The sequence below is a fragment of the Lonchura striata genome, chromosome 8 (assembly GCF_046129695.1).
Source record: "Lonchura striata isolate bLonStr1 chromosome 8, bLonStr1.mat, whole genome shotgun sequence".
In the NCBI taxonomy this organism is placed as follows: Eukaryota; Metazoa; Chordata; class Aves; order Passeriformes; family Estrildidae; genus Lonchura; species Lonchura striata.
This window is the reverse complement of record NC_134610.1, coordinates 14,830,621-14,855,019: the sequence shown is the minus strand read 5'-3', so window position 1 is coordinate 14,855,019 and position 24,399 is coordinate 14,830,621. Positions and strand designations below refer to the sequence as shown.

At 50.5% G+C, this 24,399-nt stretch overlaps 1 protein-coding gene and 1 long non-coding RNA gene across 2 annotated transcripts; one reads left to right on the top strand and one right to left on the bottom strand.

The window, feature by feature from the left end:
* Positions 1-1,158: 1,158 nt before the first annotated feature.
* Positions 1,159-2,248, bottom strand: LOC144246695 (uncharacterized). Its single transcript, XR_013340362.1, has 2 exons — positions 2,180-2,248; positions 1,159-1,317 (listed from the first exon to the last, which is right to left on the bottom strand). It is a non-coding gene; the product is annotated as an uncharacterized LOC144246695 (long non-coding RNA).
* Positions 1,979-24,138, top strand: IGFBP5 (insulin like growth factor binding protein 5). Its single transcript, XM_021526188.3, has 4 exons — positions 1,979-2,343; positions 19,037-19,263; positions 19,428-19,547; positions 19,933-24,138. Exons 1-4 carry the CDS (start codon positions 2,013-2,015, stop codon positions 20,062-20,064), a joined length of 810 nt encoding a protein of 269 aa, XP_021381863.1. The 5' UTR covers positions 1,979-2,012; the 3' UTR covers positions 20,065-24,138.
* The last annotated feature ends 261 nt before the right edge of the window (positions 24,139-24,399 follow it).

Sequence of the window (24,399 nt, the reverse complement as noted above, 5' to 3'; positions counted from 1 at the left end):
GAACAAAAGACAACAAACCCCAAGCTACCCAGGACATGGGATGAGCACTGCAAAGTGCTTTTTTTTTTTTTTTTTTTTTTTCCCTCTCCCTTTATTTTCCCTCCCCATTTTGTGCAGGGCAAGAGGCAGAAGAATGAGCTAAAACGTGCAAATTGGACTTCACATGGCAAAATTCCCCTTCTTTTCTGGCATGCCCTAAGCAACAGCGAACTTTTCCAAAGAGGAATCTAACACAGTGCTTACAAGCAGCCCAGCCCTCCCTCTGCTCACTGTCCGGCCGTGTTAACCCTTGCTGTTTAGGGGTGTCAGGGGCGCACCCCGGCACAAGGCAAAGCCTCGCTGCGGTTTTAAACCTCGCCCAGGGGCAGAGGGAACAGGAGAGGAGGCAGGGCACCCTGCACACACAAAGGCTCCTTCCTGGGCCCGGGCGGGCGACAGTCGCTGCCTGGCAGGCACCCAGCCATCTCTGCTGCGCTCACCTTTGGAGCGCTCGGGTGCTGCGAGGGCTCCCCGGGCACCAGGCGGGGTCCGCACCCCTCCAGCACAGGGTACAGCACGTAAGATCAAGCCCTGCTAACTCAATCTTCCACCTCCTCCCCAAACTCAGAGCCCTGACCTCTCCCATCCAGACTGCCTGCAGCCCAGGCTGCCCTGCAACCCAACGGCAACCAATTTGCTTTTTTTTTTTTTTTTTTTTTTTTTTTTTTTTTTTTTTTTTTTCTTAAACCGTGAAGATCTGAACTTTCCCCCCACCCCCCCTTTTCCAGTCCTCGGCTTCCCCTTCCCCCTCCTCCTCCCCTTGTCTCTCCTCATAATATTATCCTTGATCACTGCCCGGGGTTTGAAGCCCAGAAGTCAGGAGCTGCGCACCCCACCCCCACGGCCCGAGCGCGCACTGATAGGGCCCTCGCTGCTGGCACCTAGTCAAGCTGAGGTGTCATTGGGATCTCAAATTGCAGCGAGGGGCTGGCAGGCAGCCAGAGGCAGTCTATTTAAAAGACAGCCTGTTCTGCAGTATTCAGTCTCTTTAGAAACTTCTCCAGGGGAAAAGTGTTGGGAGATCTACAAAGTGGATTTTTTTTTCCTTTTTTTTTCCTTTCCCCCTGATTTTTTACCGCTCCTCTGCCGACTTTGCAACAAAACACTCCAACTTTGCAGAAAACTTTTTTTTTTTTTTTTTACTCTTTTGGTCTTTCTTTTTTTCTTTGCAAATCTTGGAAGAGGAAAGCGGGAGAGTTGAACAGAGCCGATCGAAACACAACTTTGCTTCATACCAAGCTTCCCAGCAGCTCGCTGCGTCGGGAGAGACTTTTCCTCCTGCAGAAGAAGAGGGAGGGGAGGGGAGCTTTGCATCCCCTCTTCCTTCTCCTGCGTTTTCTTTTTTTTTTTTTTTTTTTTTTTTCCTTCTCCTCTTGATTGCTTTGATGCATTATTAGCAGGACACTGGTTTTCAAGGAACTTTGCTCCCTTCCCAACCTGCCTCCTCCCAGCCCTTTGGGAAGAGTGTGTGTGTGCGCGTGAGTGAGCGAGTGTGTGAAATCGCCGTCCCACCTCCCCAAACACCCCTGCTCCCCCACGCCTCCCCCTGCAACCTGTAGGCTGTGCAACCCCTGCAGGCTTCGCTCCCTTTCCCCCCTCCTTCCCTCCCTCTTTTTTGCGCTCCCGCGGATCGCGGTGCGAATTCCCCTTTTCGAGGCGAGAAAAAGCTGAAAGGAGAGACGGGGTGGGGGGAGAAAAAGACAAGAAAAGGAAATCTAGACGTCCCCCCTCTCCCAACGCCAAAAGAAAAGCAGGAGGGTCTCGCACCCCGAGAATAACCCCAGAGTGGGGCGCCTGCAAGCAGGGGCTGCGCTTTCCTTTTTGAATTTTATTTTCTAAAATTCTTTAATTTTTTTTATTTAATTTTTTTTTTCTTTTTTTTTTTTTTTTTGCCCCCGAAGGGGCAAGCGGAAAGGCAGCGCCGCCCGCTCCCGGCAGCCCCCCGCGCCCCGTCCCGCAGCATCCCCGCCGCGATGCTGCTGCGGCTCCTGGTGCTGCTGGGCGCCTGCCCGGGGCTGTCGCGGTGCCTGGGCTCCTTCGTGCAGTGCGAGCCCTGCGATGCCAAGGCGCTGTCGCTCTGCCCGCCGCCGCCGCTGGGCTGCGAGCTGGTGAAGGAGCCGGGCTGCGGCTGCTGCCTCACCTGCGCCCTGCCCGCCGGGCAGCCCTGCGGCGTCTACACCGAGCGCTGCGCCCGCGGGCTGCGCTGCCTCCCGCGCCAGGGCGAGGAGAAGCCGCTGCACGCCCTGCTGCACGGCACCGCCGTCTGCCTCAGCGAGAAGAGCTACCGCGAGCAAGCCAAGGCCGGTGAGTGACCCCGATCCTCCATCCGCAGCTCTCCCGGATGCTTATCCGCCTTGCCGGCTCCTTTTTCATCTTTCCGCCTGCTTTTTCCACCCCACCGCCAGCTCCCGGCTGCGTTTTCCCTCGTTCCGGGTGCTCTTCCATGACCCTCCGCTTGCTTTTCCGTCTTTCCGGCTCCCTTTCCATCTTTCCGCTTGCTTTCCTGCTCCCTCCCACTGGCTGCTCTTCCCTGCCCCCGCCACTGCTTTCCCATCCCGCCGGCTGCTTTTCCATCTTCCCAGGTGGTGTTCCGTGCCCCCACTTATTTTGCCGCCTTCCCGGCTACTTTTCCATCTTTCCGCCCGGTTTTCCATCCCCCCTCCCCCCTTCCCCCGCCGTGTGCTTTTTCGCCTTCCCAGCTCCTCCATTCCCCTGCACCACCACCAGCTGCTTTTCCATCTTGGTGGCTACTTTTCTGCCTTTCTGCCTGACTTTTCTCTTTCTCTCACACACACACCTTCCATCTTTCTAGCTGTTTCGCCATTCTCTCTCCTCCCCACACCCTCCATGAGCAAATTTTCCAAGCCGCCACTTGCTTTTCCATCTTTTCTATCTGCTTCTCCACCACCACCACTTCTCTGGCTGCTCTTTCACCCTCCTATTGCTTTTCCACCTTTCCAGCTACTTTCACATCTTTCTAGATGTTCTTACACCCACACCCACAGCTGCTTTTCCATCTTTGTCGGTACTTTTCCATCATCCTAACTGTTCTTCCATGCCCCCCACCACTTTCCCATCCTTCTTTGCATCTGTGCTCTGGTCAAACCTCCTGTTGCATCATCTCACAGCCTCCCCCCACCCTGCCTTCCATCATCACCTCTAGATTGTCCATCTCCAGTGAAAGGGTTTTCTTTCCACACTACCCAGATGCACCCTTTTAGTCACAACTGCATCCCAGTCCTTTCCCAATTGCATCCTTTACATATTTCCTGCATCTCTGTCTTCAGCCTTCTCCCTGACCACTTTCTATCACCATATCCTCTACGTTGCTCTGGGGCCCGAACTGATCTCTGCAGGTTGAAGTACAGAGGAGAGCAGGGTATCTCCTTCCAACCAGCAGCTTGTTCCCAAAGTCCCCAGCCCCCCCAGGTTTGTTGCTCTGCCTCACACTTCCTCCTTGGAATCACTACAGCCCGCTCTTTCTGTCTGCCAGCTGCTGGACATCTTTGTTGGGCTTTAGTTCAGGGAGATGAAGAGAGCAGGTGCATTAGAGACAGGATATGCTTTTGCAAAAACTAATGGTGGCGTTGCTAATAATGGGCAAGAACAGGTTAAAAGCAAGCATGAAGGTGAGCATGGCATCACCAGTGCAAGGCCAAGCTTCTGAAATGTTTGTACTCGCATGTGACAAAAACATGAAAGAAAGCTCCTTCATTTTGACACACATTTCACTCCCATTTTTTGATCCTGTCTTCATGTGAGGACAGATTCCCTATATTCCTCCAAATACTGGAGGTATTTCTGCCATGGTGTGAAGGGGAGGTAGGGAGGGTGTCTGTATGTCCAGGGGACCACTTGGCAAAAAAAAAAAAAAAAAATCCAACCAGAAACCCTCACTTTCTTTGGTCCATGAAACAGTCGTTTCTACTTGTTAGCAAGTGTCTGCTTATACCCATGCAACGGGAATCCATTTCTCCTTTCTAGCACCTAATAAATTGTGATGCTTTTATTATTTTTCCCCTTTGCTGCTTGCAGGCAGTGGTTGCGTTGCTACGCACCATCCTTCAGAGCAAAACCAAATTCTGCGTGTAATAACTTCCCCTCTCCCTCGAATGACATCAGATGTCCAAACTCCCTTTAATCAGCCAGAAACAGCAAAGCTGAGCTTGGTTTTTTGAAGGGCAGCTGTAAGGGATGAGGGTTGGGAGCCGACCTGCACAGGGAGCAGAGGGTGAGGCCAGGAGCCACGTTCCTGCTGTGGAGGCCAGGAAGCTGGGCAGCACCCACTGTCAGCAGAGACAGGCCAAGTATCCCGGAGTGCGTCATCCTGGTGTTTATTTACTCTGCACGTGTGTGTGCGTGGCCAGGGGCAGGCAGTGTGCTCGGGAAGGGAAAGCCATGCAGCTGAAACCCCTCAGGAGAGCAGGGCCCCTCCCTGCTGAGGGTGCCCCGTACAGACACCCTGAAAAAGCTTTGGTGCTTGGCTCCCAGCATGAATATCCTTCCGTTTCACCTGCCTCACACTTCTCGAGGAAACTGGTCCTTTAGCAGGTGCTTTGTGTGAGAACTTTAGCCAGGTCCCTTGCAATTCTGCTGGTTTTCATTTTCTTGGGATGGGGAGCACCCATTGAATGAACAAGGAGAGGGACAGGACACAGTGGCAGGTTTGTCGTGCAAACCAACCCCCTGGCACTACCTGCACTTCCAGTTTGGACTCCCCAAGTGCCGCAGGGGCCTCTTTTCAACAGGTTTTGTTCGCAGACAGCAGATGAGCCTGGATTGGGAAGGCTGCTGCAAGAAGCCACAGCAGACCAGCAGGCTCCTCTTGAGATTTATGCAATTGCAAATAGAAATAAAAAATAAATCAGGAATTCCTGAGGATGGGAGAGGGGGGAAAAAAAGTCACTTGGCATTCGATTGGTAGTGTGTGAGAACAAAGTATATTTTCATAGGCATGTTTCTAAGCAACAGGGCAAGAAAAGAAATTAAGTTTGACTTGAACTTTCTGGCCTCTGCCAGTTTGGCCAGCAGCACAGGGACCGTGCACTGGGGAAGCTGGCCTGGCCCTCCCATCTATCAATGACCAAAATTGGCCCTGAGCTGCGAACCACTGAGAAAAAATCAGCACTCTGCAAAATAAACTATGTGACAGTGGTGAGGACTAGATGAAATTGCATTTCTATCTATTTCTGCCCTTGTGCTGGCCAAGTTTAAAATTGCAGATGCTTTCCTCCTTATGGACAAGGTAGAAATGCAATCATTGAGCAGCACTGCACGAGCCAGAGCCTAGGAGGCCAGGCTTAGCTCTCCTGTAGAGCAGATGTCTTTCCTGGGGACAAGATGCTTGCAGGTACCATGCCTCAGTTTCCTCATATGCTGGGCAGTGGTACTGAGGAATGCTGGAGGTAATGAGCTGAATGTCCTTCTGGTTTGTTCAGAAGTCTGAAATGAAAGCAAGTGTGGGATTAAAGAGCCTTAGTAGGACTTGTTTTAAGTAGAGGGATATGTAGGTACTGACAGGATGGTCCCTGTAGTCCTTCCTCCCACAACAGTCAGACACTGTCCTTTACTGAAAGCCAAACATCACGTCTGCAATTCACTGTTCCTGGTAAAAAAAGAAAAAAAAAAAAAAAGAAAAAAAAAAAAAAAACCAAAAAAACCATGAATGAGCTTCATTTATGGCACAGGCTGCAGGATTCTGGGTTTTCTCTGTTTTGTTTAGGTTTCCTTTGAAATATACCATGTCTTTCCATTTTTCTCCCCTGTGCTCCTGCCAGACTTCCTCCTGCTGAGACAGCAAGGTCAGGCTGAGCACCAGGGAGCGGAGGGCACAGATTGGAGCCTGCTGCCCTAAAAATGCTCATGGAAAAACAAAGGTTGTCAAATATTTCCTTCTCTCTCATTCCTGCTCTCTTTCTAGAAAGCGAGCAAGACTTGGCAAGTTTCCTTATGAAACCGTGAGCCAATGATAACCAGGAGGGGAAAGGGGGGGGTTGAAGAATTAGCCCTAAGAAAATCATCTTTGCAGCGTCAGCTGAAAGGTGGAGGAGGAGTGCTGCCGAGCCCACATTTCCTGCAGCTTGTGTTTGGTGCTGTCCTTTGTTGCTCCCCAATATATTTTCCCCCACCCCATTCCCCCTTCCCCTAGCTGCCTGCTCTGCCCGGGCTGAGCAGGGGGGATGTGGCGAGGCAGGTGGGCAGCGTCGGGTGAGGGTGAGGGCAGCGGTCATGGGAGCAGCGCGCTCCGCTCGGGATGCGCTGCCTTGTGCACAGGTCACTGCGAGGGACCCGGCTGTGCGAGCCGCAGGTCCATCGTGCAAACAGCTCCGAGCTGTCAAGGTGAAAGCTAGTATCAACAGGCCTGCAAAACCTCAGACACAAAACAGGAAAATCTCCATTTTTCTTTTGATCTGGAGTTTCAATAACAATATTTAAAAAAAAAAAAAAAAGTGAAATCCATCAGGTGCCAGCAAGAGAGCTGGGTTTCTGCGGTGTGTGTGTGTACGGGGGAGGAAGGGATGGGGTGGTTCAAACAGGAAAGGAGGGGCTTTGGCTGGAAGGATTTTTCGGCAGCCTGGTTTCTAAGGAAGGAGAGAGAATATTAAGTAGTTGATCCAAATGAAATTCCTGCCGAGTGCCAGCAGAGTTCACCGGAGAAAAGACGTGGCTCTGTGCGTGCGTGCGTGCATGAGTGATAGAGCTGGCCCCGAGCTTCCACACAGCCCTGGACCCACTCCAGGTCAGTGCAGGGAGCCCCTCCAGAGCTTGCACCACCACAGCGGAGAGCAGGGGCTGGTCTCACACGGGAGCCTCCGCAAACTTGAGGGATGCTGGAGGAGGCCATTGTGCCTCCTTGTGTCATACTTCAGCAGCAGCCTGAGCCCAGATGATCGTCGCGGCTTTGGCACGTCAGTGACTTGAGCACAGTCATGTGCGACTGGAAGCGTTTGCTTGACTGCGGGGTGTCCCCTCAGGCTTGACAAAAGCGGGTAGGAAAGACCGGGTACCTTCCGTGCCAGCTTCAAGGCATCCCCCAGTGTCCTGTGTGGCTTAGTTCGTCACACGTGTCAGGGCAGAGGGGAGGAAGAGGAGGAGCGGCGGCGCGGTCTCTGCCGCCCGCAGCGCGGTCTCTGCCTCCTCCTAACGACGGCGGGCGGCTCTGCGCGCCCCGGGCGGGCCGGGAGCGGCGCCGGCAGCTCTGCAGCAGCGCTTCCCAAAACTCCGTGCGAGCTGAAAATCCTGGGAGCAGCCCGGGCCGGTGGCGGGAGCCTCAGCCCCTCCGGGCTCTGCCGGCCTCCTCTCAGCTGGGTGAGCCGCTAAGAGCAGTTGTAGCTGTTTCCCTGTGTAACTCACACACAGGGCGGATAAAAACGCCAATGGTGCAGCAAATCCTGCCCTGCCCCCCCCCCCCCCCTTTTTTTTTTTATTTTTAACAACCCAAGTACTTAATAATGCAAATTCAAGGCCAGGCATAAGTGGAGAATTTGGCTGGAACACACCTGTCCCTCGATGTGGGCTGCAGAGCAGCAGGATTAATATGCACAGGGAAGATATGCGTGTGAGCATATGCACACACGTACCCGTGTTCACACGCCCACACACGCCTGCATAAACATTTAATGTGTCCAAGCACACACACGGAGCATTCTTGTCTCTGGAGGCAGAATGGTTTCCAGGCAGCACACACAAACCTCTCTTAGATGCAGGGGTTCTGGTTATGACTGGCACATCGTATTTTGCCATGAAGATCAGATGCTGGCATACAGATCAGCCCACCCTGTCCTCCCACTGAGGGCTCAGAAATGAGATGCACCAGGTGAGCATATCAAACAATGGCAGGTGAGGAAGGAGATAGATGCAAGATCTATCCTCCTCTCAGCCAGCTGTGTGGATCCAAACTCACCCCCTCTGTTTGGAAGTGGCTTGTGTTTTCTGGCTAGATTAAGATAATACACTGAGAGATTTCTTGAGGGCAAATTTTCCCATGTCAAACAAGCAAATTCTTCACAGTGAAGGTGTGAAGTTGTGACTTGCAAAGTACAGCAAATCCACCTGCCAGGGCAGTGGTCCCTGGTGTCATAGGTGGAAGGAGATGGTGCCAGGGGCACTGAGGTCTCTGGGATCCTGCAAACTGCTCCATGCCCAGGCAGCAACAGCTGGCCTTCAGGAAGGTGTGAAAGAGGAACTGAATTGGGAAAAGATGGCACATGTGCTGAAATGTAGCAGCGGAGGGCTGGAGAAACAGCCTCCAGCACTGAGCAGAGGAAGCTACAGGATCCAAAGAATGATGCACGCAGAGGTCAGAGATGATCCAAAGATCATCTTTAGCCTGTGTGAACTCACTGGCAGTCAGCCTGATAACCACCTAGTTGTTTAAAAGGAGGCTTTTTACAGGGAAAAAGTAGTTATTATCTGTTTATCATTAGCACAGGAATAGCCAAAAGTATGAGGAGGCTCTGCTGGTGAGAAGGAGAGGGATACCTGACCGCCCCCCTCCCATGCTGGAATCCCCTAAGACCTGGCCCACTGCATCCAGTGAGCATGAGCCTCCAACACTGGGTCTCCAGTAGGGCAAGGACACAGAGTGGGGCAACAGTTGTGCCAGCACTCCTGGATGCTGGGGCTGCCCATTTAAGTTGGACACAGTTCATGATTCATGCCTCAGGTCATCCTGGAAGGGTCTTGTCATGTCTGGTGACATCCCCCATCCCCTTACCACTCAACCCCCACAAGATGCTGTGATCCTTCAGCTGTGTAGCAAGGCAACTCTCAGCAAGATGTTGTTTTTGAGGTGGTTCTTTGATGTTAGTGATCTGAGAAGACCCCTTAGTGTTCATGTCAATCCAATGCTTGAAGTTAATCTCAGCATAATGTGTTTGCAGAAATCTGGGACTCTTGGTGATTTGCTGTGAGCAAATTTGCTCTCAAGGAATCCATTTCTCAGCATGTTTTGGTAAGTTTTCTGTCTATGATGTTTCCAGGACAAGTGTGAGAGAGAGACTCTGGTCAACAGATTAAACTTTGAGGAAGGCATGTTAAATTTATCCCTGTAAAGTCAGTAGGCATTTCTTGTGTGCACGTGCACAATGCCTTGCTCTCACTATTGCCCTTGTTCTCCAGACCCCTCTGATACTCCCATCATTTTTCATTGTAACTCCACCCTGGTGGAACTGTCTCTTCCATGGAGAATGTGGGAATGGGGGAGTCAGTATCTCCCACAGCAAACTGGCACACTGTTCCCTGTTAGCCAGGCAGATCTTGATCCTGAAGGATGCTGAGCACCTTTCCTCTAGGGCCAAAGAATCAAAGGCTTTTGGGCACCTCTCCCCTCAGTGGGAACCCCCTGCCTCAGTCCTCGAAGGACTGTGGGGCCAAAGCTCTGGTAGAGTTGGAGAGCTCTTTGCAGCTTTGAGCCTGGAGGGCTGTTGTTGCAGTTTGGTTTGTTTGCTTGTTGGATGGACACAGCTGGCTTGATGATGGAGATAATTCTTATGTTGATGGAGATGACTTGTCTGGTTGCTATTTAAGGGCAAGAAAGTAATCCTGACAGATACTTAGGGAAATGATTGCCTAGCTAAACAGAAGAAGGAATGTTTCTTAAAGGTAACTTCGGGGGCAAAGTTGGCTAATAATCATAATTCTTCTTTGTAGAAAAACAGTAGAAATATTTTATTCTTCCAAATACAGATGGGATTCATCAGAGGACAATTAAATCAACAGAGCCATTTATTATTCATGCTTAAGAAATCAGATGGTATGTGTTAGACTAATGATGAAAATCTGTAATTAAAAAAGCCAGTGAAAACTATGGAACCTGGCTTTCACTTCCTAATTTAAAGGACATGCTGGAAAAGAAGAAAAGTTTTACTAGGGAAGAATTGCCTTGTACCTGTCCTATACCTGTCCAACAGTCAATTATGCTGCTGCCACAGCTACATATGTCTTAAGATATTATTACATATCTTAAGATATTTTTTCTAAATACAAAATGACACATAGTCATTGCTCTTACTTGTGTGTCCTTCTTTCCTGATGAAAGAGTAGATGTGGGTGAAATTTTACTGCATCATTTCATAACCATTTCAGTGGCCAGTTATTTGATTCTGTAAAAGTAGCAGTGGCCTGAGGTTGCAGGAGAAACAACAAAGTGCAACAAAGATTTTATCATTCCAGAAAGGCTTTCGATCTGTGGCAAGGAGTGATCAGTTGTCTTGCATGGAATTTCAGACCCCAAAATGGAGGTCTATACCCTTTTGTCCATCAAGAGACCCATGGGGAGGGGATTTTTTAACATTCAAAAGCATCTTTGCATTGTGTTGGACCAAAAGAAATTGCTAATGTAGGCAGTGGTACAGGGTGGAAAATGGCTGAGAGGCAAGAGTCATCCATTAGGATAAAGCTTGGGCAAATTTCTCCTTATCAGTATTGTCTGAGTGTGAATGTCAAGCTTCTGGTATTTTTTTGTGGTCCTACTTAGCTAGATTGAGAGATTAAATAATATCCAGGCCTACTGCAGGCAAAGGCTTTCTGAGAGAAGGAGCCATTAAGAAAGGAGTCCCGAGGGCAGAGGTTGGAAATTTCATCCCTCAGAGGTGGTAACAGTCAGGATGGGCAGTGCATGTGATGATGTGTCATCTGGTGCTGAGACAGAGATGAGCAATGGATGAGCTCACACAGCTTTTCCATCTGGTTTAAGGCAAAACTGAAAGTGAGGCTGAAGGCCTAGCAGTTAATCTGTGTTAGGCTGGAATTTGCAATCACAGCTGCAAACCTGAAATACTTTTGGTGTTGTAACAGTTCTTGTCCAGGCTCTCACACAGGTGCATCTCTACGCTCCACCTTGATGGGCCTTTTCCTGTCTCTTTGTGGTGAGCAAGCTGGCAGCACCTGCTTTAAAGTCCACATTTCTTGATGTCTCATGTATATTGATACCACTTGTCACCTGAGTTTTAAAGATAAGCCCCACGGAGTCCAGGAGGGCAAATTACTTATTCCTTCTCCCTAGTTACACTTCCACTGCTGATGTTGAGTGACCTGCATCCAAAAAGTCCCCCTGCCTGCTTCTTTTTCATGCAGTAATGACAGTTGATGGACACATCACACCTCCTTCATTTCTGTGTGCACAGGAAGACTTTTTCCAAGTCATCTCGGGTGGTCAGATGATCAAACAACCTTTTGTTTTCATTCAGAAAACCTTAAGGCATGTGTGTTCTCATCTTTTTGTCACAAATAAGCCCCATGGAGAAACTGCTGGTGAACAATTCAGTGACGCCTTGCAGGAGCTAAACCAGAGTTTCCTCACCCTTCATTAGGCAGAGATTGTCAGTGCAGTCTCTTCTGAGTTCTTCTTTTTTAACCTTTTCTGCTTTTAGTTTCTTGGCAGCTTGGTATGGGTTTTGCCTCCTTTATTGCAACCAATGAAATCTGCTGCTCAGGTGGATTTATTGAAAAAGATGCGGGACTAAGAAAGGCTGAATTACTTCATCCTTTCCAGGAAGGAAGAATATGTCTTGGTCACTCTGATATTGAAAGATGATTTATTTAGATTTCTGTGGGTCATAATTCAGATCTCAGCTTCTTCTGCAGTTTCAACATATGGAATGGTGAACATCTGCAGTCTCCAGATGAGGTGAAGGAAATATGTCTTATCTTCCTATCATCAGTGCATCAGCAACAAGAGCTTCTTGATATAAATCTAGTCCTGCAATACTTCCTTCCCCTCCACTTGCCAGTTCAGTTCTCTAGAAGATAACTTTGTTCAGGAAATGTCAGGCTGATATAAGCAGCTATCTAGCAACAGAGTGTCTGCAGTTTTGCAAGATGGTGCACATCAGCATGATTTAATTGAAATGGATGGACATGTGCTCATCATCTTACTGGAGGGTGAAACTCTGGAAAGTTTCCCAGTTCTTTTATTGGTTAGACATTTTGGGTTCTCTCTTGGACAAAAATCATTGTCATGAGAACCCAGAGTCTCTGGCTATGGTGTCTGCTGGCTCAGACCGTCACCTGGTCTTGGTGTGTCCTGTATGTGCATTGCAAACTCCCACACCTGCATGGAGAACTGATTGTAAACAGATTTGGGAAGTCCTTGGAAAGAGACAAAGACAACACCTGTTCAGCCACTGTCTTTATTGTTACATCTCAAGGCAGCATCAGTCCAGCCCACCAGCTGGTGCCCCAGCTTGGCTCTTCAAGCACAGCATGGGTGCTTGGAGACTGCTGAACTAACAACTAGCAGTGAGTAGGGAAGGAGCTTCCATCATGAAGCTCCCCATATCCAAACCTGCTTTTCTCCTTGCTCTACAGAGTTACTCTCAGAGAGTTTTATTTTGTGACTGCAGTAAGGAAGGGCAGCTCAGGAAAGTACCACGTGGCAGATAGCAACACAGATCCTTCCTTAAGCTTCCAGTTCCCATAGCTGTAGCTCTCCCACATCCATGGCATTTTTTGGCACTGCAAAGTCATGCTGACCCAGAGATCCATTCCTACAGATAGGTCCTGCACTTCCAGAGCAGACCAAAACATGAGCTGGTTCCCTTGAGAGCTCCTTTCCCACATGATGAGCTGCATTTCTCCCCCATCCAGCTCTATTTGAGGACACAGAGGTCATCAGGATGATGATCTCCCTTTCCCATGAATCCTGTGTGAACCTGGGGGCAGCCCAAGCACCTGATATTCACGCTCTGCAGGTGAGCCCTGGCTGATACAGCAGAATCTGCATCCACAGGTTTCTGCTGAGGAGACATTAATCACATGAGAAAGAGCTGGTCTTCCAGGCTAGTTCAGCAAAGCCCAAACAATTACTACTTAAAAAAAAAAAGGCCACGGAATAGCACATCCCTCTGCCATCAGTACCTTTTCTCTGAGGCTCTTCAGGTATTCTTGAGCTATTCCCAAGCATCCTCCTGGCTTTTGGCTTAATGAAATGGAAATAAGTCCTGGCCTTCCAAGCCAACTCTCTGAATGCTTTTCCATTTCTTCTCTGAGCTTGGCCTTACTGTTTCATATCCTTCCCTTAAAAGGTGTCTCAGTGGAACAAGGGAGTGAGGTCTCATCAACTTCCACCATGTTGTCACAGGGGTATAAGATACTGGAATATCCTGGAGCCCCTCTTCCAAAAGCTTGTGTGGCTTTTGAGCCATGGACTGATTGGATTCTGATCAGCTGTCTTTGGTAGGTGTCTGGGTGTGGTGGGGCAGAGTGGGTGTTTTTGGGAGCACTTCACAGTGCTTTGAATGCTAAAGACTTCCTTCCACACTCTGCAAATCACAAAAGTGTTTTGCTGCATTGGCAGCTGTTGAAGTTCCTAATTCCCAGGGAAGGAAAGAGGGTCTGTGTTTTCTTACTGCTGCTTCTGTGTCTGTAAAACAGCTTAGCCCATGGGAACTAGATCACAGGCTTCAAGGAGACCAAGACTGAAGAGGTGGTGGGAGTTACCTTTCTTAACTTCAGACCTTTGGAGGTCTAAGTGTGATCACTGGAGTCACAGGAGAGGTGACTGGACTTTTGTTCCACCCTAAAATCATAACCCAAGCCAAATGATGAGGCTGGTCACAATTTGGAGGGAGCAGCATCTCTGCAATGACTTACACATGGAGTTTGGCCATCCAGAACACCTCGGTGTTAGCATTCGGGTGTTATGTGACATAGATTTAAGTGTCTGTTGCACATTGCTGAGACTTGTGGGAGGTGGGGTGGCAGTCCCAGCAGGGCTGATGTTATTCTGTCCTTCTTGGTGTGTGGTGTCTCCTCTGAGACTCTCATCACCTGCAAGCATTACCAGCATGCTCCCTCACCAGTCCCTGCCAGACGGACTGCACCGGCTTGATGCCAAGACCCCACCAAAGCACAAAAGTTCGTTCAAAGTCCAAGACACATTGCAGCTGGCTCTCCAGCAGACAACACCCTGGCCAGTGGAGGAACTGGCTGGAGCCTCCATCCTCAGCCCTGGCTGCTCCGCCTCCAGTGGGTGCCAGATGGCCTCGGGCTGGGCGGCTGCCTGAGCTCACTGCCTGACCTCAGCAGGGCGGGGGTCTCAGCAGTGACCCCAGGCCAGGCACAGCGCCTGGGCCACTGACCACCCCAGCAGGGCTGGGGGCCGGTCACCACCGCGCTGGGGGCCGTGCCTGGGACAGGAATGTAAGCGAGCTGTTCTTCATTAGGCGGGTGAAAGCTCCTGGGCTTCTGCCTGGGCTGAGTCTGGTGGCCTCTGGGGAGCTCAGGAATGCTTTTGCTCAGTTGTACTCTCCAGCTGCCAAAGGGTGCAAGATGAGATGACTCTCCTCTCTTTGCATCCCTTCCCTGCCTGCATCTTGAGAATGCAAACACAGTGGCTGTCTCTGTGTGCTGACCAGGAAAAAGGAATTTTTATTTTCCCATCATGGTCACAGGTGCAAGTCCACGTCAGGGACAAATTTGCCTGCCAGTAACAGGAAGTTTTGGTGTTGGTCAAGCATGTCCCCTCCTCCAGAGTGGCAAAAAATGGGAAGGGCAGCTGGGGAAAATACTCAGGATTTTTTTCAGCCAGGTACCTAAGAATGGAATTCTGTATAAGCCCCATATGCAATGAGCACCTATGAACAGAGATGGCTGAGTTTGGGGCAGAGGAAGGACTGGACAAATTCTCAAGTTTACTCTCTCCATGATCGACATTTGTGTTGTTCCTGTGCTAGAGATTTAACTGAGATCCCCATTAAGTCTTTCTCCAACACCTTCCTGCTTAAGTGGTGTATTATGTTAGTGCCTATGCTGTAAATAATAATGATCATTATAATAATCAAGAGGGCTGTTTAGCAGGATTGCTCTGTGGTTGTGCATGTACTTCTTCGGTGCATGTGGCTTTTGGGGGTGGTGTTGAACAGGACAGCAAGTCCTCTAGCAGTGGGCTGTGGCTGTAACAAGCATGGTTCATTAGGAGCAGCAGTCAATAGATCCTTTCTGCCAGAAACCAATGAAAATGTGTCACAAAAATTTGAGCCTCCCAGCCATTTGGAAAAAGTTTTGTGTTGCACTCTGTAGTGTCAGCGGGCAGGGATGCAGTGTTTCCACTCCACTCCCCCATGTGAGTGCACCCACCACCTTATTGGGACCTCACATAAGTCCAAAGCATCTGAAGCCCAGGAGCACCAGGCTGGGTTTTGATGCAGGGCAGAATGATGTGTAGTCTGCTCTGGGTGGTATCTCTTAAGGACAGCAGGCAGCCAGACAGGAGCAATTTGTGGCTTCCTAGAAACGGTGCTTGGTATTTTGCTACTCCCCTTCCCTTCTGCAGGGAACGGTTGGAAATGGTTCCTGTTAGGGAGTTTCCTCTGGCTAGCCTGGAGTGGGGAGAAGACACTATGCCTCAGCCCAGGGCATAGAACAGCCCATGCTCTGCTGTGGGTATTTTCTGCATCCCAGGGCACATCAACAGCACAGTCCTTTTGGGCTGGCCTGGGGCAAGAGCCTTTCCAGATTCTTGCCCCTCTTTCCATGGGCAACAGTGGGTCAGAGTAAACATGAAGCCATGGAGTGGCTCTGAGTTGAGTTCAGTCTCCTGCCTTGGCTGTAGGGTCAACATCCCTTTGAGGTGGCTACAGCTCCAAGCTAGCCAGGCATCTTCAGCTTGGCTAGCAATGTAATTCTTTTGTGTCATTTCTCTGTGTGAGTAAGCTTGGGACCTCTAGCGGGAGGTGATCCCCTCCTGAGTTGTGGGGAGAAAGAATGGAGCTGTGTAAGCCACCCACCTCCTGCTTCCCACTGTCCTTCACCTGGGGACACCTTCCTGCCCATGCCCTAAGCCCACAGGGATGCAGAGTGCTTTGCCCATGCCTCGTGTCCCCAGGCAGGCAGCTCTGCCTCTGCAGGTGCCACCAGGCTGGCAGGCAGAAGGGAGTAGGCGAGAAGGGGCCGTGTGGCAGGCCAGAACCTGGCAGTGAGGGAGGAGGAACTCCAGCCTGAACTCCTTCCTGAGTCTTCAACACAAGTAGGGCTCATTTGGGGGGACTGGGTGTTGCTCCTGCCAGCATCTCCTGCCAGCATCTCCTCAGGCATGGAGGCACAGCGGTGCCAAATGCTGCCTGCCATGAGCCAGCCTGGGGGCAGGCAGAAGGTAATGAATGAGCTCTGGAGATGCTGATGTGTCTGGTCTAGTGGCAGTGGGGAGCTGCAGGCTGAGGTGGATGGGCCAGCCAGGAAGAGAAGGGAGGGGCTGCATGGGTGCTGCATGCCCCAGCTCTGCCTTTCCCTCTCCTCTTGGCACTGGGAACGCCCCTTACCAGCTGCCCAGAGCTTGTCAGGAGCTTCTGTCAGAGACCTCTGCCCTTCAGTTTGCCAAAATTGGCTTGTCAGAAGAAGGGGTTGCATCAGCCTTGTTGTTGAAGGAAATTAGGCTATTAAAAAACAGAAGAGGATGGAGGAAAATGAAGCATTCAAGGCATCCATGGAGTTATCACTGGAATATAAAGACCCAAAACTGCTGAGTCACAGATGGAGTCCCATCACTTCTAACTCTTGTTGTATGACATTCCAAGCATATGTTCCCACTTCAGGGGGAATATGTGCATGCCAGAGAGAGTGAAGGGGTTCAGTTCCCAGTGCTTTTTCAGCCCTTCATAAAGCACCAGACTTGGGCTGGGGTCTGGGCAGCTTTTAGTGCACATCAGTTATCTGCAAGAGCACGGGGCTCCGGCTGCTCCCATCTATCCTTGCTGAAAGGGCTCCACATTAGTCTCCAGGTCACTGTGGCTTGCTGCAGCTTGCAGGGAGAGGAGGGATAAGGTGCTTGCAAGAGGGTAAAGCTGCTGACCGTGTGAGCAGTCAGAGCTGCTGCAGACACCCATTGCATGGTGAGTTCTGGGGACTGGACACCCTGTACTGTTTTTCTGACTGACCTGTATCCTCTGTTTGCTACATGTTTTTATTAGTTTGGATTGCCCTAAGAAGCTGTGCCTCACTTATTTGTACTTGCGGAGGTAATGGGCTGTGACTCTCCTGTGTTACTGGGGGGTTGCCAGCACCAATGTGAAACTTCCCTTTATTGCTGTGGGGCAGCCCAGGGAGATACTCTGGCAGCACTTTCTCCAGCCCTGGACCTGGGTGCCAGAAGGGATTCCTGGGACAGAACACAATGTGTTTCACTGCCATAAGAAGGGCATAGTCACTTCAGATGCCTCTGTTCTTCTTTCAGACCTTCAGTTTTTAGACTATCTTTTGAGGCAAAGGATGCACTTCACCTTGTATTGTTTCATACTCTGGGAAGTAATTTCCAGTTTACTCAGTTTCTTCTCTATCCCCTGTTATCCTCTTAGAGTAGATGTGTGCAGGCAGTTGAATCCTGCAGCAAGGAATAAAACCCCAAGTATATGAGCATCATGGGGCAAAATGGCAAAATTATCCCATCCTGGGGAGACACATGAGTCCTGGGCGTGGTGCAGGGGATTGTTTATGTTCTCTTGGCAGTTAGGAGGGTGTAGAGCTGGGGGTGCTCATCCAGTGCTGTTCTTGTGGAAAGAGACAAAACTAAGGGCCACTTTAATAAATAAGTGACCATTAGAATCTTTCAGGTTTTTTTCTGGGAGAATGCAATGTTGCTTTGGCAAGGAGGTATAGGAGACTTGTACCTGTGGTTGCCTGGGCACCCAGTGACCTGGTGATGCTCGGTCACCTCCAAACCCCCCAGCAGAGGTGTGTGTGACAGTCTGGCACTGCCATCTGCCACTAATCATCTCGTCCATCCCCCCCACTGGGCATCCTCAGGCATCCCTGGGCAGCAGTAGCATCCTCTTCACCTTTCTCCCTCCTGGTGCTGCATCTGGGCTCCAGGAAGCAGTCAATCAGCAGAAAGAATCCTGTTTGCCTTGTTGTGGGTGTATATCTGCTTTTATTTTAATCCTGAGCCTTTTTCCCTCCTGTAGGAGGGGATGATCTGGGTTCACTGGCATAGAAATTGCCAAGAGATGCTGTTCAGGGACAGATTTCAGCTACTCTGATGCTTTCCTTCTGCTGCAGTTACGGCCACTTGCTGGTCCCAGCACAGACTTGTCATCAACACCAGATGTCTGGGGACCCAGGGGTCAGGAGACTGCGAACCTCAGGACCTTTAAACTATATTCAAATTTAGTCGAGAAATAACCCTTTTTCACTCTGGTGGTTGTACTAAATGTCACAAGTCATCTAAGTTTAGACTGTCACCAGCTTGCTCCTATATATAACTGCTCAGGGCTCCTGACTGCATCCTGCCAGCAGAGGTTGTGCTGGGGGGGTCTACAGGAAGATGGGTGCCATGGACAGAACCTAAGCACGGTCCCCTTTTGCTGTCAGTACCATCAGTGGCAGTCAGGCAGCATTACTTGGTTGTGTCACACTTGGCTTTGCTGGCTGCTTGGTGTGTGTCAGCAGATGGGAGCTGATTTGATCCCCTGAGTGGGGCTGCAGGCTGAGGACTCTGGAGATCCCAGCACTTGTCAGCCACATCTTTGGTATCACTGTGAAATGTCTGCCCAGCCACATGGTGGCTGTGCTGTGTGATTGACCTTGGCTTTGGAATTGTATCATCTTCAAGCATTCCTGGCTTGTGCTCTTGCCTTCTCAAGGCAGGGTGAAGTATGAACTCATCACTTAATCCTCTCAGCATGGATAAACAGGGGCTTCTCTGCCTCATTTATGTGTCCTGGCCCTTCCTGGAAGTAGGATGACCCTCATACTGGTCTTTTTCCACAAAAACAATGATGGCCCTTGTATGTAGAAATGCATCCTAGACCTCTGACTCCTCCTTGCTCTCTAGACACCTTCCTGTCCTGAGCTCAGAGGTCATGCAAAAACCTTGTGAAGTCCCACACAGTGGGATAAAGCCAAGGCTGTAGGCAGCAGCTGGGAAAGGGATTCCTTTGGTTATTTGTTTTCATCCTGCCTGGTGCAGAGATCCCCTCTGGGGTTGGGCAGGAGGGACTCTGTGCAAAAGCAAGCCCCACTCATCTCACAGACACATGACAGTCTGGTACCCCATCCTTTGCAGAACGGGAGTCCCGGGAGCACGAGGAGCCAACCACGTCGGAGATGACAGAGGAGACCTACCCGCCCAAGGCCTACCGGCCCAAGCACGGGCGCCTCTCGGAGCTCAAGGCTGAGGCCCTGAAGAAGGACCGGCGGAAGAAGCTGACCCTGGCAAAGTTCGTGGGCATGGCAGAGAACACGGCTCACCCTCGTGTGGTCATCCCCGAGCTCCGGCAGGAGTTTGAGCTGGTGGGTGCCTTCACCTTCCCTCCGTGAGGCTCCCATGGGAAGGTGACTGCGGAGGGCTTTTACCCCTGGGAAATGGGTCCTAATCGGGGGGGACCTGAGGGCTTTTGCAGCTGGAAGGTTCTGTGAGGTGCTCCCCTTCTGACATTGGATCTCCCTGCGTGCAGGGCCCGTGCCGCAGGCACATGGAGGCGTCCCTGCAGGAGCTGAAGAGTAGCCAGCGGATGGTCCCCCGCGCCGTCCACCTCCCCAACTGTGACCGCAAGGGCTTCTACAAGAGGAAGCAGGTAAGATGTTCCTCACCCAGGAAGGCTTTTCTCTGCCGCTGCCCTGGGTGGGAAGGATGGAGGGTTTTCCTTTGCTGGGTTAGTCTGGGTGTTGCTGCAAGCATCTCCAGACACAGTTGGTGGTGGGTGGCCTTGCTGATGGCTCCAAGTGCCTTGTGGCCTGAAGCAAGCATCCTGGAGGAGCTGGTGAGGGAGGGGGAGAAGTCAGAGTACCCTGGGCTGGGGTAGCAGCAGGGACAGGGATGGGATGTGCTGAAAACAGAGAGCAGGACGCAAATCCTATCGTGGGAATTGCATGTGAAGGGGCTAAGGCCTGGTCCCCAGGGAGGGAGCCACACAGTGTCTGATGGCTAGCTCTGACCTCTGCCCTTGGGTGTCTCCCCAGTGCAAGCCCTCCCGGGGCCGGAAGCGTGGGTTGTGTTGGTGTGTGGACAAGTATGGCATGAAGCTGCCGGGGACTGACTTCCTGAGCGGAGACCTGCAGTGCCACGCGTTCGACAGCAGCAATGTGGAGTGAAGCCACCTCCCCTCCCTCCGCCCCATCACTATCTATCCAGACTCCCTTCCACCCTCCCCTCCGCACCTCCCCACGCCCCGGGACTCCGATTCCTTTCATCTCATGTAAGACGAAAAAAGAAAGGAAAAGATAAAAGAGAAAGGAAGAAAAACGAAAAAAACAGAAAGGGAAAGAAAGAAAGAAAGAATGGAGAGAAGTAAGGAAAGGAAAAGTAAAAAGAGAGAAAAAGAAAAAAGAGAAAAGAGAAAAGAAAATTTAAAAAGAGAAGAAAAGAGAAAAGTAAGAAGAGAAAAGGAAAAAAAGAGAAGAGAGAAAAATAAACCCTGAAGAAACTGAGGACTCGGAATCTACAACAGCCTTTTGACAACAAGGACTCAGCAAGGAAAGGATAGAGCCAGAGACAAACCAGCCATGGCCGCTCTGCCGTCCTGCACCTCTCCCCAGTGCTGCCTGCACCCCTCTGCCACAAGCAGAGGTCACCCCGATGTAGGAAGCTCTCCAAGTTGCTGATTTTCCAGTACGGGTTTTGGGCAGGTTCATTTTTATTTTTATATTTCTTTCATGTTAGCTAGTTGATTTCTGAAGGGTCTTGAGAGAAAATCTTGTGGCCACCAGCGCTCCCCTTGCAGTCCTCCAGAGTGTCCTCCCCATGTTGCTGGGACTCAGTTAAGTTGATTTCCATCTCAAATGACTGCCCCAATCCAGGCAGATTTCAGCAAGGGAGGAGATGTGGGACTGTTCACTTTGTGTCTGGAGATAAGCTGGGAAGGGAAACACAGATCCTGCAACAGCACAAATACCCCCAGAAAGTATCTGTGGACTTGAAAATAAAATCATCACAAAAGGAAATACAGTCTTTCCTGTCCAGTTCATCTTGACTGGAAGGTCAGAAATTTTCTTGGACAAGCAGGCCTCTGACCTTTGCCCATCCAGGTGTGAAAGTGTTCGTTACCTGCATGCACCTGTGTGTGCATTGATGTGGCTTTCCCTCCTTGCAACACTTCACCTTGAAATCTGGAGGTTTCAATGTAATATGCAATTGGGGGATACACTGCCCCTCCCAAAAACAAATAATAACCTGTTGGATTAAGCACAGAAGCAGAGTTATGGAGGAGCATCGGTGCCTGTGGAATCAGGGCCTCATCAACACTGAGGACTGCATCACTGTTCAGACTGAAGTATCCCTACATGGGGACGGGAATCAGGGCCAAAACTCTTCACCACCCCCATTGCCACCACAAAGATGACCAACTATGGAGATTTTTTTTTTTTTTTTTCACACAGCCAAAAATATGGTTTGCTCCAGGGGGAAAAGAACCCCAAACCTCCACTTTGTTTCATCTTGGTTTTTTGTTAAGGCTGGTTGATAGCTTTCCCTGTGGGTAGGAAAATGCCATCCTTTTGCATTGAGGATACTGCTCATGTTGCTACGGCTGATTGCCACCACCCTGCAGTAATATCCTGTGATGGGCCCTTGCCTTTAACCTGGGACCCAGCTCCTCGTTGAGTGACAGCAGCCACTGCACCATGGAGACCCACTGCCTTGGGCATGCTGGGACAGCCCTCGGCTGCCTTCCTAACTCATTTGTTGTTTTTAACATTTGCATTTGATTTTGGGACTCTCGCCTCCTGCTTATCCCTGACAAGGGTCTCCACGATGTTGGTGCTGGGGGAGATCCTGCAGCAAACGGAAGGAAAGAAAGGAAAAGGAGCTGTGGGGTCTGGGTGCTGTGGTGGGGAAGTGCACCCGCTGCAATCCACATCCTACTGCCACGGCTGGAAGTGGCAACCTAGCACTGGCCAAAGGACACAGCTGATCTCAGGTGGAAGGTTCCTGAACCCCATATCTCTGAGCTTCCTGGACCTGGGCAGAGAAAAATGGAGGTCCACAGCACTTATGGGGCCCCACCTGTGGGGATGGGACAAAGGGGTTCTCGTGAAGGCTTCTCGCCATCACAGGTTGGGAGCCCTCATAGCCTCTCGTGAGATGACAATACTCCCCTGAGCATCCCATGGGCTGCCCACCAGGACGTTACCCTGATGGAGGGCAGGACTGGCCACCTGTGGTAATTTCCCTCCAAGTGACAGTGGGGGCGAGTTTTGCCTATGGACTTCCACAGAGACCCTGTTACGTCCTGGGGACAAAGCATCTTCCCATGCTGAAAAGAAGGAAGGTACTACCAATGTAGATGTACCCCCAAAAAACCTGTTGGAGTGGGGTAACTCCATGTTGTTGGAAGGGAGCATGGTGGGGGCTGACAGAGGGACCCTTCCATGCTCTGCAGGGCTGATGGAGCAGGGTTGGCTTAACCAGAGTGGTGGGTTAATGTTGGGATGCAAGTGAAGTGAAGAATGGGGTGAAGACAGCAGGAGGAGGAGGAGCTTGTGCTAACCCCAAGGGCCACTGGACACCATTGTTGACACTGTCCGCTTGCTGATCCCTGTGCAAAACCTCCTGACTGTCGTAGGCCAGTACCACCTTTCCCAGGACACTTCCTTCCTCCTCTCTTCCTCTTTCTTGCTTTTTTTTAAAATTTTTGTTTGTTTGTTTGTTTTGTTGTTTAATTTCCCAAAACTTGAAAGCCTTTGGCTGCAGAGAAAGGAGACGCCCCTGGGGTGGGATGGGAAGGGCATCATGGATGGACCTTGCCTTTTGGCAAGGCTGTTTTTGCAGGGTGAGGGTTAGCTCACAGGGCCCCACAGTGGTGTCACAATGTGTGGCCCTGGGAGCCCAGAGTACCAAAATCCATCCCACACAGCCTCCCTCACCCCTGCACACCCCATGCTGGGATGTTGCCTGTCCTGTCCCCATGAACCTGGGGGAAGGATGATGGACATTTGGGGTTTACCACCCTCACCCCCCAGATCACCTCAGCTCCCAGGATGGGGCACCAGTGACCCCCCCCAGCTGCCCACTCCCTTAAGGATCCCCAGCAGGACGAGGCTGTTTACAAGCTGCACTAATATTTAGGACTGGGGCTGGAGCCTGGTTGGGCTGGGAATGAGGGTGGCTTCAGGAGGGCTTGGTCACCCTCTGGGGTGGCAGTGATGAGGTGCTCCCATTCTCAGCACCCAGCAGCACCCCTCTGCATTTATGATGAGAGAACCAGAAGGGGCAGATTTGGAAGCTGGGGAGGGTTGAGGGACACCAGGAGATGCTGGCAATTTGTGCATCAGGGGGTCGTGAGGCTCAGGGGTCTCTGGCTACGGTATTTGTGCCAAGCCCACATTGGTATCCAGGACGTGAGCTGGGAAGGAGAGGACAAGGATGGCTCAGGACAGCCCTTCCACCACATCTGCCCAGGGAGCGGCGCTCAGTGGCTGGGCTACCCCTTGTCTGTACTGCAGTGGACTTTGAAAACCACTAGTACAAGAGCATTTTGCACTATTTCTCCGCTCTCTCCCCCCGTCCCCTTTTCTCCGCCTTCCCCATGAAAATTCTTTGCTGTTGGTTTAGTTTTCTTTTTTTTATTTTGTTTTGTTGACATTGTTGATTTTTTTCCCCCCAAATGGAGTGTTGTTTATTTAAAGAACAGTCAGTTCACCTTGCTTCCAGACCGCTGTCCTGGCCCTGGCTAGGAGCCCTGCCTGCTGTGGCCCCCTCCCCAGCCCCACCAGCCGCCGCCACTGCCACTGGACAGACGTCACCACGCACGTTACCCACTGTTGTAACACAGTTGTTAAAACACACCAGATTCCGAGTTTCCTGCCTGGTTTTTATCTTTAAGCAATACTCACTACACATTTTACGGTAGCTTTTTATAGCTTTACATACATACGGTAGCTCTGTTGTTTCGTTTTGGTTTTGTTGTTTTGTTTTTTTTTTTCCAGTAAACAAGAAATACTCATAATCTTACTGGTGGGAAAAATAAAAGCAGTTTGTGAAAAACTGACAATGGAAGAAGAGCTTAATGCTCTGTTTAGCATTTTGTACTTAAAAAAAAAAATCTCACATTTTATTAAAAAGTGAAGATTGCTGTATACTATTTATTCAACTTATAATTTATGTTACTCTTTGATCTTTGTCTTTTCTCATGACAAAGCATTTATTTAATAAAGTTATGCATTCAGTTAGCTTGTGCCTGACCCTCGTGGAGCATCTGTGTGCCAGGGCCTACCAGTGAGCTGCTCCAGCCCCGAGCATCCCACAGCTGCATGTGTTGTGTCCCTTGGGGGGCTCAGCCAGCTCCACAAGGGTGCTCAGGGAGGTACAGGGCATGGGGTAAAATGGTGGCAATGCTTTAGGGGAGCTTTTGATACTAGAACAATCTGCTAGGTGACTGGTAAAAGTTGCAAGCTTAACTTTACAGCTTCCTGAAAGCAGAGGTATTATTT

Excerpts from the sequence above, each read along its gene's own strand:
- IGFBP5 (XM_021526188.3), top strand. The coding sequence starts at position 2,013 with ATGCTGCTGCGGCTCCTGGTGCTGCTGGGCGCCTGCCCGGGGCTGTCG. Across the intron at positions 2,344-19,036 it reads CCGCGAGCAAGCCAAGGCCG|AACGGGAGTCCCGGGAGCAC; the intron begins GTGAGTGACCCC and ends CATCCTTTGCAG. Across the intron at positions 19,548-19,932 it reads GCTTCTACAAGAGGAAGCAG|TGCAAGCCCTCCCGGGGCCG; the intron begins GTAAGATGTTCC and ends GTGTCTCCCCAG.